General features: G+C 40.7%; 1 protein-coding gene across 4 annotated transcripts in view; it reads right to left on the reverse strand.

The window, feature by feature from the left end:
• PANK1 (pantothenate kinase 1) overlaps positions 1 to 17,819 on the reverse strand; it is a 51,503-nt gene that overhangs the window by 8,065 nt on the left and 25,619 nt on the right. For all 4 annotated transcript variants that reach the window (XM_054572825.1, XM_054572828.1, XM_054572827.1 and 1 more), the window contains exons 2-5: positions 15,800 to 16,152; positions 7,788 to 8,041; positions 2,662 to 2,838; positions 2,031 to 2,154 (exon numbers count right to left, since the gene is read on the reverse strand). In XM_054572825.1, the coding sequence (XP_054428800.1) occupies positions 2,031 to 2,154; positions 2,662 to 2,838; positions 7,788 to 8,041; positions 15,800 to 16,152 (908 nt within the window). The remainder of the gene's footprint in view (positions 1 to 2,030; positions 2,155 to 2,661; positions 2,839 to 7,787; positions 8,042 to 15,799; positions 16,153 to 17,819) is intronic.

Consider the following 17,819-nt stretch of genomic DNA (forward strand, 5'->3'; position numbering starts at 1 on the left):
CATGCTAAAAGTTTGATGAACAACCAACCAAAGCAAGATGTAGAACAGTATATAGGTGAATGGTTTGATGTGTGATTATATCTCAATAAAACTGTTGTTAAAAAAAGAATGTTATACAGAGTTTGCTACCTTTGAAAGGACATGTTTATCCTATATTGGATTCAATATAGAGTAAAAACAAAAAAGCTAAAAACAATGGCTGCCTCTAGCGAGGTAACATTGAGGGCCAGCTGTGGACATGGAGATTCACTTCCCTATACCCTTCCAGTGTCTTCAGAACTCTGCATTATGTGTTTGCATTATTCTCTCTTTAATAAAACAAACAAAAACATTTTTAGTTGACGGAGAAGCTTTCCATAACGCTCCAGTAAGCAGAGCACAAATATTTTAGATTTAGTGCATGTGGTTGAAATCAAAGACTCTCTAATCAGTTACTCTAGGGAGCAAAGCAAAGACTGAAGCACTTGCATCACTGGTCTCAGAACATGTGGTGTTGCCAGTGGCTGGTGTGTCCACGGGGAGTCTGCCCTGGCAGGGTGCCAGCTAACAGAGCTTTTGCCTGAGGTGATCAGTGATTCCTCTCATTCACTCAACTCCACTGAAATTTCTAAAATAGTTAAACTATCGCAGAACACTTTTTGCTAAGGTTATAAAATAAACGGTATTGATATTGAAATCAACAGTTAAAAATAAAATCTTTTGTCCTTCCTCTGGCGTGATTATGATACCTGTAAAAACAAACCAGCTGGCTCACTCGAGCTCTGTGGAAAGCAGGGGAAAGGGCATCTATTGCTCTATTCACATTGGATTGACCTTTGAGAGTCTGTGAGTACAGCCAACTACACACATATTAGTCTTAGGGCGTGTATGGTTACTTGGAACAACTCTCTTTAAAGATTAATGTAAAAAAAAAATTCTCTTGTTACAGTGAATCCCATGACTGAAGTGGACTTTGAAAAGGTATGTCTCTGGACTACATTCTTTCATCAGAGTATCAGTTTCACATTTAATCTTCATCTGAAATAGGGATTTACAAAAAGTATGGCCGCGACCAACAAGCCAGTGACACATTCTATTCAATAAGGAGAGCGTCCCTCTTATAACCCCAGAGCTCAAAGGCAGGGCCGGCACTCACCTATCATGAAGACTGCCTCACGCCGTTAAGCCCTCCATTGTTCAACGAGGCAGGAATTTCTGCAGTACCTGTAATGTTCTATTTCTTGATCTGAGTGGTGGCTAAACAGGTGTGCCTACATAATTCATCAGACTGTACACTTATGATTTGAACCCTCTTCTGTAGGTATGTGATATTTCTGTTAAAAATTATATTTAAAAAAGCTATTACTGATGCTACCATGATTAATACTCCTCCTATCACTCGTTCCATGCCCAACTTCTCTTTCTTGTCTTCCTAATACTGCTCAGTAAGAGCTGGTCCACTTTTCACGTCTTGTATTTCAGAAAAGGGTTCCATTTTTTTTTCCCAAAGGAAATTTACAATATTTCACACGTGTTACCAAAGCTTTGTCAGTGACCAGCTCTACCCGTTCTTGTGCCTGGGGCTCTGGCTGGCCTTAGCCGTAGCAAGCTCTCTGTGCTTTGATAGCCCTGTACAATGCTGCTTGAACTCCATGCCACAAGGCAACACTGTAAAGAAGCTGAAAGCAGAGAGAATATCAAATATTGCAAGTGGAATGCTTCGCACACAAATATTTGCAAGGGTGCACAGAGCTTTTCCTTATACTTCAGTAGGTACATGGTAATAATGATGGTTCGAGAGGCTAAGGCATGGGCTGATATTTTACCACGTTTCTTCCATAGTGGGATGGTTTTGTTATCATCCAGTGCCTAATTAAAAATAAAACACATATTCTTCCTCCTCCCCTACCACACACCCTTTTAGTTCTACAGGGTGTGATTACAACAAAGGGCAGGTTTCCCAAGGGTGGTAGTTTTGTAAGGGCCAACAGTTAACTGCCAGAGGTAATGGATATTAATGGCACATGGCTTTCCCTGGGTTAAGGCCTTACCTCATTCAACGCACACATCCGAGCAATGGAACCAATGTTGTTGGTGATGGTGACCAGTGTGGCTCGGGCGAGGTCTTCCTTGCTGATGGACTCTCGCTTTTCCTTACTCATCATGTTGCCAAAGCTATGTTGGAAATATTAGCGAGAGTGTTCAAAATCATCCTCAGGCAGACCCCATACTTCCACCACAGTACTGTGGAAGGCTGTATGAGTAACTGTTCAACCTCAAATGACCTGACTTCGCTGCCATGGTTTACAAGCAGACAGGATTACAGCATGAATGGTTGGCTGCTCTTTTCTTAATAGGAACAAAATAGCACGGCTATTAATGGGGAAAAAAATTTTTTTTAATGCCTCTAGATATCTGGACAAGAATGAAACAGGAAACTTCTGCAGTTTTCCAGAACCTTCTTTCAAAGCTGCCCTATTTTAAGAATAAGCATCAAGAGCTCAACATCTCATAAAGGGCAGGAGATCAAATCAGAGCTCCGATCCCATAGATGGTTGCACCTGGTGGGTTAAGAACTTTAAAAATAACTAAATGAATAGCCAAGGTGGAGAGGTTGCCTTGTGTTTAGTCACTACTGTTCCTAGCTACTTAGTCTCTACCTTGAGGCTACAACGTCTCTACCTTGATGCTACAGCAGATCCTTGAAGGCCAAATCGTTCATAGTCTCCTCCGTAAATGTCCTTCACCAGCTTATCAACATTGGTGCTGTCGCCTTTAGCTGCCATTTCCAGAGCTTCTTCAAAGGTCTCACAACCAGTCAGCAAGCAACATAGGCCTAGGAATGTTCCACCTCCAAGACTGAAGGAATAATAAGGTTTATTTTTAAATTTTACTTTAAATATGCCCACCCAAGTCCCCAGTGACATCAAGACCACTAATATAGGTTAATAAAAACAGAAAAAAACAAAGAGGCACTTGAATTAAAGTGCTAGGGTACAAAAGAGCTTTAGAGTAGATTGGATAAATAAGAGGGCAGAGACTAAAAAGAAACATCAAGGAAAACTCGCCCCTGAATTTAAGAGCAAAACCAGAGAGATTCTCTCTGATTTCTGTTGTGAGACCTTCAACTTAGCTACTGACCTGAGGGCTCCACTCTGTTTCCCCACCTACAAAATGAGGCCAAATCATGATTGCTCTTATTTGGGTGGTCCGAAAGCAGTAAATAATCAGAGAAATGACTATTACACACACACACACACACACACACACACACACACAGGGTTGGGCAAAGTAGGTTTACAGTTGTATGTGAAAGTTCATTCTTATATTATTTATTAATGATTGCATTATTTTCCATAGGAACAACTGTAAACCTACATTTACCCCACCTTGTGTGTAGTGAGACTACAAAAACTTAGAAAAATAAACTGTGTGTACATGAAGCATAGTTTGCATCTATGGAATCAAACTCTGATGTCAAAACTGATCTAGGACCCAGCCAGGATGAGCCAGCCCAAAAGCTGGATCTTTCACCTGACCTTGCTTTAGCTGAGATAATCCTACTTAACCTCTTTGGAAATTCCTGAAAGGGAGCCACTAATTGGTCTCATATTGTATTTTTTTCTAGTAGACTCTGAAAAATTACTAATATTTTACTTACCACTCTTACCAGAGTCAAAAACAGTAACAAATGTCATAAAATGGCTCCCAGGTTCAAACTATGTTTTAAAAGCTATTGATTATTGCCCTAGTTGGTGTAGCTCAGCGGATTCAGTGCCGACCTGCAAACCAAAAGGTCGCCAGTTTGATTCCCAATCAGGGCACATGCCTGGGTTGTCGGCCAGGTCCACAGCTGGGAGCCTGCGAGAGGCAACTGAATGATGTGTCTCTCACCCATCAATGTTCTTCTCCCTCCCTTCCCCTCTCTCTCCAAAAATAAATAAAATCTAAGAAAAAAAAAAAGCTTTTGATTGTTTTGTGGTAGGGGGAGTTCCTCTAAAAGCCTCTGTACAGACAAAATTATGATTATGGTAGTTGAGAATGAACTCAATTGTATATTAATATCAAAGTTACCAACAAAACAAAACAAAACAAAAAACAAACCGAAGTTACCTACGGGAAAGAAAAGCAGATTTGGAATAAAGCTATCACTAGTGAACTCCAGGTAGGACAAGGAGCACTGACATGACCCTGGGTTTTACTCTCCATTTGCCACAAAGAACAGTAAATGTGAAGAGTAAATTGCTTTCACCAATTTGTTCTGAAGCTCCATGAGCTGTCGGCCTGGGAACCCCTTATGTGTTTGGATACTGGCTTCTAATTCTAAGAAAATTCAGGTTGAGATTAAGGTTGTTTTTAACTTAAATTTGGAAAAGGAAATTTGGGGTAAAGTATATTTACTGTCCATAACCACTACCAAGTGTAGGTACCAGATTGTAGACAGGCACATAGGTCTTTAAATCACATCAAGAGCAAAACTCTATGTAAAATATTTCTTAACTAATGATTCTTAAAAAAATACATACTTGATGGAAATTAAAGGTTCTCATGAAAAATTTGTAGCTAGTCACCACCAGTAGCAGCTATCCAAACTGTGAGCGCAGTGCCATGAGGATATTAAAGAGCTCCATGGATACTGTTGCCTTGACAACAGTCACAGTAGAGATTTTGGATTTCCTTTAAGAAAGTTCTGTCTTCAGTTACTTCTAACACAGTGGGTTATGCTGTGTTGTCAGTTTCAGTCTACCCCAAAAAGCTACTGTGGTTTAATGGGAACACTTCTGGTGCGCATGCCAGCTGGATTTATCTTGTTTTCTCTAAGCATATATTTTAAAAGTTTTTGCTCCTATTTCTAGCTTTATTTTTCGTCCACACAACCTTTCTTTGAACATCAGGTATCAGTATTAGTCAAGGCATTTAACAACCTACTCCAAACACAGGCAACTGAAGATATTGGCTGACTTAGAAAGAAGGCAACTCATCAACTGATGTGTTGGTATGAGTGAAAAAGAACAAGTGCTTTGCATGACTGGGAAATGACAGGTGACTCCAGACAAAGACTCGGAGCCAAATGGGGAAAGCAAGCATGCATTTGCACAGCTGGCACCTGCAGATAGGAGGAAAGAATGCAGAGTCGCAGAAGAGCACTTTATTAATATCTCCAGACTGCTAACTTGATTATTTAATCAAGTGATTCTCTTGCTCATGATCAGACACATGTTTGTTTTAGCAGACACACAGTAAAGACCCTCAGCAAATGAGAGGCAAAACAAATGGCTAGAAATAGCTATTACATGTAATCATTCTTTTTAAACCCAACAACCTTATAGTGAGGGATTTTAGGGAGAAGTAGGAAAAAGCCTCAGTTGTTGACTGCTTGTGCCCTTAAAATAGATTCCCAAACACTGAGATAAGCTTACTGCACCTTTCTCTGAAGTTTCAAAATTTTTTACATTCCTCTTTTAACTCTGCACATTCTAACAATATCAGTTGTAAAGTCTTCTTTTTTTCATAGACTCCTATAGTAAAATTGGAGTTGTGTAATAGAAAAAAAATGTTGCTACCCAATGTAGGATGCAATAAAATTACACATAAGACTGAAGCAAAGCATTAGAAATCATGTTTAATAGAAACCTGACATTCTGCAATGATGTAGCTTCTTAAAATAAAAATGCTTAATGAGAAAACAGGGTATAAAACCATAACAACAAGCTGGAGTTAATCTATGAGTTCACAGTAGTAGCAAAACTTAAAGCTTAAGCCATGTGCTTAGATCAGTGATTCCCAAAGTGTGTTCCACATGCTGATGTACACCGCTGACCATAATAGTTTATATCTGTGGTTTTTCTAATTTGGATCAAAAGGAAACTTTGGTAGGACAATTCTGGTTGTGCAAGGAGGATCTACAGCCCAGAACTGATGTCTCATTCTCCTTCCTGCTGGTGGCAGCCCTTGAAAGGGCTCTCTGTTCACATGCAGTCTCCTGTGGCACATTTCCAAAACTACTGGTTACAGGGAGCTTGTAGCTAAGTTTGGACATCAAGATGGGTTTGTTGATGATCACAAAACACTGGTCATTAATGGGCATTTAGCAATAACTAAAATTTATAGGCATTATTACACATGGAATAGAAGCCAAACACCATAATTAGTTTATTAGCAGCTATTTAAGAAGAGGACCCAAATCCCTGGAGGCTCCAAGTTTGAGGAAGTTTACCTGTGTTATAATTCATGAACTTAAAAATTGAGCAACAAAATTATAAATATATCTAATTGTGGAAAATATTTAGTTTGTTGTTACAGTGGGATTAGCTCTATCAATGAAAAATTATACCTTTATCAGAAGATCACTCTCTAAGGTAAAACCAGCTCCATCGAAACATTCATTTGTCTCTATTATACCTGACAGCCTTATGAGGCCATGGGGTCAGCTGTGATTCTTCTGTGGGCAAGTGGGCTTTGTTCTGTATTCCCAGTGAGAGAATGTATGCCTAGTGGCAATTAACTTACATACCAAAGCCTATGTTCTGGACACAAGCAGGATTCAATCAGAATGTCTGTGTGTCTTTGTGCGTGCGTGCGTGCGTGCGTGTGTGTGTCGCACTTTCTCAACACCGGTACTACTGACTTTCAGGGCTTAGTGTTTTTAGTTGTTGTAGTGGGGGGGCTCCCTAACCTCTAGCTACGAGTTGCCAGTAGCACCCCATCTCCATTTGGGACAACTAAAAAATGTCTCTAGAAATTGCTGAAATATCCTGGGGAGATAAATCTTCCCTTCCCCAGTAGGGAACCACATATTTCTATAGACCCTTTACAAGTCATGGGAAAAGAGTAGAAAGCAATACTACCACCCTAATGGGTGAATAGTACTACAGAATTTCAGTACTTGAAAGCCTGTAGAAACTAAGAAACAACCCCATTCATGACACAAATTGAGGATACTGGGGCCAACAGCATTTACATGATATCTTCATCTATCAAAAACAATGATTTCAATACCACATCCCAAACCACATGCCACATGGCACTAGTTCCTTAAGCTGCCCCCCCAAAAATGGGTTCTGTGGTCCAATAAGTTGGAGAAACATTCAAACCAAATTGTTCTCTTAGAAGAAAAACCTCTTTAATTGTTTCTACCAGGATTTCTTAGGTTTCTGACCCCAGATCCTTTTCCCATGTTGAATCCCCATGAAGAGGAAGCTGAGCCCACCTCCCTTCGGTGTGTCTGCATTAAAAAACAAGGCCTCTACTCAACTGAGCGGGCAGTGCTGTTTTCTTGTCCATTACATTCCAAAATTCCCTGAGTTACGCCAACTACTCCACTTTTCAGCTGGAGCATTTACCTGAGGGTAACAAGCATTCCTTATAAAACCAGTTTGTTCGAATGATTAGAACAATGTATTATTTCAAGCAATTCATCCTGAACTAGGCACCAAGGTGGTTCCAAAAAACAGCTTCTTTGGAAGCCCCCTAACCATCCCCAGCACTTTTCCATCCAGATTCGACTGTGCTTACTGTCCCTGCCATTCATTTGGGACTTAACATGTACGGCCTTTTGGGAAAACTGATGTGTGTGACCTTTCACCCCTCAACCTGATCAGTTTCCAACAGGGCAAGGACTGCATTGTATTAACCTTTATATAAATCACCTTCATGACATATCTAATACATCCTTTTTGGTTGACAGAGAGTAAGAGCTTTCTTTTAAAAATGTATTCAATATAAATAACGTTTTCATAAACTGGCCTTCAAGGAAGAGACCTGGGTTTAAGCGTAAAAAAGGTTCTCCTAGTGAAACCCATGTTTACCTGGTCCCTGTAACTCTTTTATAGTTGTCCTTGGAGTACACTGCTAGGATGCTGACCCCCGAGCCCATGTTCACCAGCAGCATAGGGTATGGGTTATCAAGGCAGTACGGCTTTTTTTGACACAATTCAGGATTTGTGGGATTTTCAAAATAGTAACATTCCGGCTTGCCGTTGAAGCCAACAGAATCAACGTAGAGCAGGCCCCGAATCAGACAATCCAGTTCGTCCAGTTTATGGAGCTGCAGGTCCGCGATCTGCAAGAGAACGAAACCTGTGAGGAAGGCTGCCACAACCCTAGGGGGGCACCAGAGACTTTAAGCTGGACCTAAAAGGTGTTATTGACGTTAAAAGTATAGAAACACCCTGAAATACCAAGTTGTAAAATCTTGTTGATAATTAGCCTTGGCTGGACACCGGCCATCCTGTCTGCCCACAGTGCAAGCTAGAGGATGGCAGCTTGTCTGGCTGCTGAAAAAGCATCCTGTTAGCATGTGAGGTGGGCGGAAGGGGAGCGCCTGAAAGATAATGTCCACGGCCTAATTTTTGGAATCTGTGAATGCTACTTTATCTGGAAAACTGGTCTTTGCACATGTCATTACGTTAAGGATGTTGAGATGAAAAGAACATCTTAGATTACCTGTTGAGGTTCCAATGACATTTCTTTATGAGACACATAGGAAAGACTTGATAGACAGAGAGGAGAAGGCCATGTGAGGATGAAGGAAGAGGCCGGAGGGCCGCACCAGAGGCCGAGGAGTGCCAATAACTACCAGAGGCTGAAAGAGGCAAGGAATGGAAACTGCCCAGGCGCTCTGAAGGGAAGTGTGGTCCTGCTGACCCCTTGATTTTGGTCTTCTGGCCTCCAGAACTGTGACTGAATAAATTTCTGTTGTTTTAAGGCACTAAGTTGGTGGTAATTTGTTACAGCAGCCACAGGAAACACATACGACATACCACTGAGACAGGGGCTTCTCAAGGGGGGAGGAATGAGAACGTTCTGAAAGCATCAGGAATCCTACACTTCCTTGGCAGGACATGAGGTCCCCGAGGGTGGCATGTTGAGCCTGGGAGAAGGGGACAATCTCCTTAGGCCACAAAGTCCAACTCCCCTTTCCCCAGGCCTGAGCTTTGGAGTGAGGCAGAACTGGCTTTGAATTCTCGCTCTAATACTTACATAACTGAGGGGTGTGAGGCATGTTACTTAACTTCTCAAGCCTTGGTTTCCTCATCTGTAAAATGGGTATAATAATACCCACTGCATAGTGTTATTGTGAAGATGACATGATAATAATAGCATATGTATAATGCTTACATAGGGTGTGGCATGTACAAGGGACTCAACAAATGTTAGCTCTTTTATTAATAGCTGGGTGGTCTCAAAGTGTCTTTTCATGCTCCTATGTGACAAAACTATTCTCCTAGGTACAGAGGGGAAAAAGGTAAAGGGGAATGAGTTGGCTATGGGCTAGCCTGAGGAGTGAGTGGCCACTTTGCATCCTCAAAAGTCTAATTCATGATCTTCAAGAATGGCATCGCTGCCAGTTCAAACGCCTGGGTTGATACTAATTTTCCATGGACCAAAAAAAATGTAGCAATCACCAATCAATGAAAATAGATAATTTATAATATCTAACTTAAATTTTTAAAAATCTCTTTAAGAAAATAACTGGTATTTATTGTTTACTCCATGCCAAGCACTTGTACTAGATAATTTAATTCTCACAAAAACCCTGTAAGTAGGTACTCATTCTATGGTGAAGGCTCCTAGAGCTTAAATAACTTTCCCCATGTGATACAACCTGCAAAATATCTCCCAGAGACTTGCTGTTCTTCTCTTGTCCTCATTCACAAAGGGTACTGCTTCTGAGGTCTGGAAACCACTTATATAAGTACTAAGATATTTTGCCAAAAGGGGCACCATCTTCATCACAAAAGTTAACAGCTAGAAGAAAACTTTTGACTTTGTGTCACTCGTCTGAATTTCCCATTCAACAGAATCCACTGAAGCTATCCCTGCAGAACAGAATTAGTTAGAACACGTTACCAACAAGGTGGTAGAACTTTTCTTGATAAACAGAAAAAAATCATTCTAAATGATAGCTGGTTATAAATTAAATCCATCTCATACGTAATTTCAAACATTTCATTTTTTACCAAGTGAAATTTTGATGTGAGATGCATGCAAGTAGATACATTGAAAGGGGTAATGCCGGAAGTATAAAATTACCTGCAGATCCAAAAGACTAAAGTGAGACACAGCAGTACAAATTCTATTCCTCAGCATCCTTTGTTACACTTATCTCATTGGTCACATTCTGGCTTGTTTTCTGGTTCATTGGGTGCCCCTAAGTGCCATGTTCAAAGGCCTGTCCTAACAATTGCTCAATAAACATTTGTTAAATTGAAACAGGAAAGCTTTCACTTCCTGGATCATCCCAAATTAAAGAGCAGCAAATTTCATCAGCCAGTTTTGGGATCATAGGTTAACCCGCTTAATAATTACTCAGGTCTGTCAAAAATATCGATAGCCATGTCCAGAAACAACATCACAAACATGGACAAAGTCTGTCCAGCTGGACATCCTGAAACTATGCTAGGGAAAAAGAAAAGCGTGTCAGGGCAAATTAAGCAAAGAAAACATTGCTATCTCACCTTTCCCCTCAAAATCATTTTCAAAGAAAGTGTTAGCAACAAACATCTCTTCTACACATTTTACTGAGGGATGAAGGTTTCTGAAGCCTGAGGTCATACATCTCCAAACTGGGAAGCAGAAATATGAGTCACTTTCACTGAGACCCATCGAGACCTCCCTCAGAAGCCTTCACCATCCAGGTAAAAGGATGGGTTTTCCTATGTAAGCAATGAGCCCAGTTATTACTTGCAGTTTTATACACACCGTCTACAATTCAAAACAAGACGGGAATTACTGTTCAGACTTTGCAGTTCATTAGTCAACCGAACCAACTTTGTGGAAAGCCTAAAACAGCATGTCTAGATCCCAGCTACAGAGAAACATTTGCTCTGGGCTTAGTTTTCTTTGTTATCAGTGATTCCCTGTATTCTAAAATTCGAAAAAATATGGGCTCCAAACACAAAGCATGGTCAGGATACAATTGGAAGGGGTTCTCTTTATGCGCTTCCACTCAGTCTGTCAAAAATAACTACCTAAAGAAATAAATAAATCTGCTAAAAACCACCCCAAGAGGTTCGATACTATTGTCAGTGAGAAACAGAACAGATCCCGGAAGACTGCTTCTTCCTCCTCACACACCCAATTATATAAAAGGGGCCACAAGTGAGTGCTCAAGAGTATAAAGGCAGGATGAAGTGGAAAAGGACCTTGTCTACCGAACCTTATGCTCCTGCACTATCACAAATCAGTTCCCAGATTAATAACAGAAACCAATAAATATGTTTGAATGGTCAACTTAGATTTTGAATATCATATATCCACAATTACCCTATTCCCTCTGGATGATTTTTCTACCATTAGTAACTGTGTTTAGACTGTTCCCTCAATGAAGGCCCATTCTTAAGTCCTCACACCTTAAAAAAAAAAAAAATGTAATGAAACAATCAGAAAATCTTTTTCTCTTCCCTAAATCTCATGTCTAACAAATGAGATTGTTGTTATATCCTGTTTGTTCAGAGGGCAGGTCTTTTTTTTTTAAAGTAATTAAAAAAGTAACTTCTAATTTCTAATTAATGTTAGTCTTGAACTGAAAAACTCACGAGGCAAGTTATCTATTCTAATGAGGAGTTAGGTGGACAAAAAGGATAATTTTTTCTATAATTCTTTTATTGTTAGAATACTTTGCATTCTAAAGAATAGTTTTATTGAAGTTAGAAAGTATAGTTATGGGTGGTAATATTAGATTTGGTATGTAAAATATTCTGGTACCTTCTTTAAAACAAAAGTCACAGCAGTGGGGATAGACACAAGTTAACTGTGCACCAGGTGTTAAGTGTCCTGGTGTACAGCCACACAGGGGCCTCCTGCTTGGGGATCACTTTAAACAGTGGCATTATCCATGGCTTACCAATGTCTTATCAATTTTGAAGGCTAACTTTCATCAGGCAGGAGTTTTTGTGATAGTGATCCCAAAATATTAGAAGAAGGAAGGGAGGAAGGAAGAGAGGGAGGAAGGAAAAGAGAGGAAAAAAGAAGGAAAGAAAAAGGAAGAAAGAAATGTAGCTTTGTTCAGCTGAAAGGTGGGGATTCCAATTTAATGTTTGTCTCATGGTTTATAGCTCTTTCATGTACCTTCTAAATTGGATGAAGAATAGTTAACTTTAAGTACATTTACTACGTATGAAAAGGATATAGTTATCAGACATAATTGCTAACTATTCAGGGTCTGCTGAGCATCTTTAGTTAATGCTGATTACTCAGATTTTTAAAACACACACATACAAAATTGTATTATACCAAAAACAGTGATTTTATACAATAACAATGACAGGACTTTACAAATATGCTATTTTGTTTGTCAGACTGTTTAATATTTACAGTAGTATACATTGATCCTTTACAACTAAGTAAGCACCTTCAATTTCCTATTCTGGAAAGGAGAAGAGCTTGGATTTAGCATACCTAAGGGTCCCTTACTGTTCTCTCTGCCTAAAATTGCTCTTCTCCAGACTCTGGCCTGGTCGCTTTGTTACTTCTTCCCGTCCCTGCTGCAACATTACCTCATCACACAATGGCCATCCCAGAACTCCCTACCCTCTTGCCCTGCTTGTCCCTCCACTTACTGCCATTTGCTTTATTCTATATTCACTGGCTTATTTGATGATTGTTCATTTCCCTAAACTAGAACGTAACTTCAAGGGGAGCAGGGGTTTTCTTTTGTTCTTTACAGTAGTTAGCACATAGGAGCACAATAAATACTTGATGAGTGAGTAAATGAATGCTGAGGAAAGATGCTGAAACCTATTCTTCCTCAAAAACTTTGGCAGGATAAGGGCACATCACGTAGTGCACTGACAAAAGGCTATGGGAAGAGATCGGTCTTCCTCAATTCCGCCTTCACTTTGGGCAAGACTGAGCATGGAAACAGAAGGCAGCCATGTACTTTCTTTTAAAGGTGTATGCTCCGCCTGGCCAGGCTGTTTGGCTAATATAGTCACGTTTGACATACCATTTTGGTCAATGCGGGACTGCATGAATGATGGTAGTCCCATACGAATGTAATGGAGTTGAAAAACTCCTATTGCCCAGTGACCTCATAGGCGTGGTGATGTCCTACTGCAAAACACATTACTTGCACCTGTGGGGTGCTGCTGGTGTAGAAAAACCCACTGCGCTGCCAGTCGTATAAAAGTATAACACACAATTATGTACAGCACATAATACTTCATAATGATAAAAACGACTATGTTCCTGGTTTATGTATTTACTACTCTTATTGCCACCTTAGAGTGTATGCTTTCTACTGCTAAAAAGACTAAGTTAGCTATAAACAGTATGCCATGTTATGCCAGCAGCAGCCTCACACATCCGGTGCTTACCACGTCTCAAGACTGTATCATTTTCTCTTGTGCTTGATTTAATCTCATGTTGTTCTGTACAGTAACATGCTGAACAGGTTTGTAGCCCAGGAGCAACAGGCTACTATACAAGACAGTGGTAGGCTATGGCATATAGATTTGTGTTAAGTGCACTCTATGATGTTTTTGCATAACAATGAAATCATCGAATGACGCATTTCTCAGAACATATCCCTATCATTAAGCGGCACACGTGACTGTATTTCAAGCTTGCTCCCTGCTCCAGTCTATCATTAGGCTCCAACAGCCTGCCTGAGGGAGCAGAGGCTTCTCTACCTTGAATGCAATAATGTAGGATCTTTCTCAGTTCAGAACCTAGAGAAACACACTTGCCCATGGCCAACATCTATTGAGTAACTTCCTCCCAAAACATACATTACCCCAGAGGAGGGATAGAGGCATTAACAGACATTGCAATAAATGCTCCAGGTCACCTGGGTTCACTTCCGGCTCCCCAAGGGAGATAGACAGTAGGGTGTCCCTGAGTGACCTAGGGAGCTTAGAGCACTAGTGTTGGTTAGCACTCCTCCTGTCTGAATCAGAAATGAGGTGATATCCCAGCTCTTACCAATGGAGGGACTCCTAGAATCTTTTAATCTCTCTTTAGATTTAGTTTTCTTATTCATATAGCACAAGAACGCCGCGCTTCCTGTTTTCCAGAGATCCCTTCTAGTTTGTTGCCTTAAAAATCAGATGATGAAATGGAGGTCCATGGCTGGGCTGTATTTCACCCGAAGTTACCCAGTTAGTTAGATGAAGACACAGGACTAGAATTCAGGTTCAATTCTTTTTTGACTATGAACTCAAATTTAATTTTCACGTTCCTGGATCTCAGCCTTCTCAGTTTCAAAACTCTTGGATCATTGGACCTCTTTGCTGGGAAAAAGATCCCATGAATCATTTAAGTAGGTGGCAGCATCAAATTCTACTGCTGGGTAGGGAAAGGGGACATGGAAGAAAGAAGCCAAAACCTGAATATAATCCGTCTCCCTTAGGGTACTGTGGGAGGACTCCTCAGTAGAAACTACTTAGTATATAATCGAAGCGATAAACAATGTTAGCTTTGACAATGCAGATAAAATTTTCATTTACAGCTTAGTACCATGAATAACACATTGATTCATTAATTTATTCATTAATGATAGACATAATGACAAGACTGGATTACATTACTTCCAGGACAGTGCTCGCTCCAGCAGCACATATACATTACTTCCATGACAAAACGCCAGTAATTTGTACTCTAGCCTCTGAGAAAATGTATTTTATATCTTGCCTTCCTATATTTTAACTCTGGCAAGATTAACCCCCAAATTGTCCAACCTTTCCTTCTCCTGTGTTCAATCACTTTTGTTAATCTAGCTTCCTTTACTTTCTCCACCTACTTTTTTTCTCCTCTCAATTTATTCCCTGTGAGACGAGACTGGACAGTACAGAGATTACTGTGCCGGCAGAGATGGGAAAACTGGAACACATTGGTGTTAAGGGACTACGAAATGAAAGAGAAAGTTTGGACTCCACGTCACTCATTCATTTCTTCCATTTAAGCCAAATTTGTCCGATCCCAACGGGCACCACAGAGCTGGAAAGCACTGCCAGTCAGGATACGGCATTATTTGTACTACATAGCACCACTCTCTCCAAACTGTGTTCATTAAGGAAGGAGTTCACCGATAAATAATATCAAAGAGTTCATTTTTGTTTGTGAGTAAAACCTGAGTGACACTCATAAAATAAAAAGACAGCCCTGGCTGGTGTGGCTCAGTGGGTTGAGTGCTGGCCTGTGAACCAAAAGGTCACCAATTCAATTCCCAGTCAGGGCACTTTGCCTGGGTTGCGGGCCAGGTCCCCAGTTGGGGTTGCGCAAGAGGCAACAAATCAATGTCTCTCTCGCAGAGATGTTTCTCTCCCTCTCTTTCTCCCTCTCTTCCCCTCTCTCTAAAAGTAAATAAAATCTTTTTAAAAAATTAAAAAATAAAAAGTGCAAATAGGTAGACAGAAGTAATAATTTTTAATAAGATTTACAGAAGCTTTTCCTGTGAGCCTCAGTCTATGTATCTATGAAACTGACACAGTGATTATGCTTTTCAAGAAATGGCAGTGTCTGTGGGAAACTAAGAAGAGAGTTTTATATCAACTTGTCTTTAGCGTACTGTGCAGCAGTAATTATAACAAAAGTGATGATGACAGCTAATATTTACTGAGCATTAACAAAGTGCTAGGTACATATTATCTCATTTAATCTTTCATGTAACAGACCTATGAGGTAGTAACTATTCATATAGATGAGGAAACTGAGGCAGAGAGGTGAAGTAAACTTGTCCAAAACCCCAAGGCTAGTAGTAGCCTAATTCTTTGGTATGAGATGCCACGATTATGGACATATGAGAAGTTTTCTTTTCTCCCTCCCTCCCTCCCCTTCTCCAAGAGGTGGTTTTATTAACAAGGACAAACACACATACCATTCTGAAGTCCTCTTCGAACTTGAAAGCCCCGCCTCCTGTGGCACAGAGAGTGGTGTGAAGGCTGGAGAAGTTCTTTTCGCTGCCCATCTGAATAAACAGGTGCATAGCACAGCTGGGGAAGCGGATGAAGTGCAGGTTTCCTTTGCGCCCACACATGGTCAAGTTTTTCAGTTCCAGGTGGACATCTCGGATCCCAGTTTTCCCATAAGCGGTGTTGGAAGTCAAATACTTTCTGATGCTCTTCAGGTTTTCCACTTCCTCTTGTTCCTCTTCAGCTGTAATATCCTTTGGTTCAAAGTAGACCAACTTAACCAGTGTTCCACCGATATCCATGCCAAACCACGGAAATGCTACAGGACGGAAAGACAGAGTGCTGATTAACTCTATACATGGAAGGAAATACACCATTTTTTAAATATTTAATAATGAAATGCCATGGTGTCACATCTATATGCGCATTTAACATTCAGTTTACTTGATTTCAACTTTATGTGCCAAAAAAAAAAAACAGGCAAGGAGAAATTCACAAGTTAAATGGTGCCCCTTATCCTGCCCACACTCCTCTCAGAGTCTGCATCGAGACTGACTGTGAGGTGAGACACAGCACTTTGCAGCTCCCTAAGCCAGGCTCAGAGCTCCTCAGGGCTTGAAAAATCTCACCAAGACGGGTGAAGCTCCAATGCTTCAATGGTATGTATTTTGCATACATCGTAGCTCCCAAAGGCTAACTGGTTTATCAGAATCTTAGCCAAAGAAACACTGGCTTATTCTAAAGCCAGAGGAAAAACCAGCTATGCTAGGTGCACCCATATGCAGTGTATTGATTTCTAACCCTCACGGTGCCTTCCTAGGGCACTTTTCAATGACAATTTTTACAGCATTTGACTTTTGCCTCTGTGGGCTGACTTCATAAAGCATGACTCCACTGCTTTAATCTACAGAATAAACAGGAAGCAGGCAGGGAGAAAAAGTGGGCTATGTCAGATGATGGGCAGATACAAGGATCCCCAGGGTGGCAGAATTTTAAAGAGAACAGCTTCTGTTACATCTCCTTTCTTTCTTCATTAAGCAGAGACAGTGGTTCCATCTCAAGTGGCCCACCCAGAAGTTCCAAATCCAGTTGCGTGTTCCAATTACCTTCAACACTCCAATTTCTGGTCTCCTCTCCCATGAATTCTGATGTAATTCAGGGGTGGGACCTGGGCATGATTGTTTTTTACAAGTTCCCCAGTGGTTCCAATCTACAGGCTTGGGAAATGCTAAACCAGAATAACCACAGCCACTGACAGGCAGGCTGGCGAATAAGCACAGCTCCGGGCCAGGTCTGCAATGCAAAGCCATGCCTCAGAGGGAGGCACACACGGGTACCTCACAGACGACGTTTTGTGGTCCATCTTCTAACTCACTGCACTATATAAACGAGCGCATGCACACACGTACACACACAGCGGGTCTTCGAATAACACCCTTTTGTTATAACGTTGATGAGATGCCACAGGAACTTATGTGGTAAAACTGGGCTTACTATACGTCATTTCACTAAAGTCACAGAAACTGTGGACATTACATGAGTACTTAAATCTGCTGGAGTTGTTGGCTTATGACAGAATGAATCTCCACTGTAATTATTTTTACTGTTATTAAGAGAATTGGCTGAGCTCCCTAACCAGCCGGACTTTATTTAGACGCAAGCTGGAAAGTCGATGCTGTGCTGTCAAATTCTCTGCAGAGAGCACACCCAAAGGAGTAGCCAAAATCTGGAGTCTCCCTTTTCATTCCCTCAGCAGACACCAGGGGCTAAATCTGAAACTTTAATATTAAAACCGAGATAAGACCCAGGGACCTAAAGAACTGTTTTCAAAAAGTTTATTTTATGTAGCCCTAGAGAACATCCCTTGTGAAACTGTGCATATTATGCTTAGAAAGTACATTGCCAGGAACATAAGTGGGACCTACAAAAGTTCCTTTTTTCTAAGCAACCCTACTGCTCTCTCTCCATGCGTATGCTGGGGAGGGA

The sequence above is a fragment of the Pteronotus mesoamericanus genome, unplaced genomic scaffold (genome assembly GCF_021234165.1).
Source record: "Pteronotus mesoamericanus isolate MK-2021 breed Mesoamerican mustached bat unplaced genomic scaffold, CSHL_Meso_final contig_24, whole genome shotgun sequence".
Lineage (NCBI taxonomy): Eukaryota > Metazoa > Chordata > Mammalia > Chiroptera > Mormoopidae > Pteronotus > Pteronotus mesoamericanus.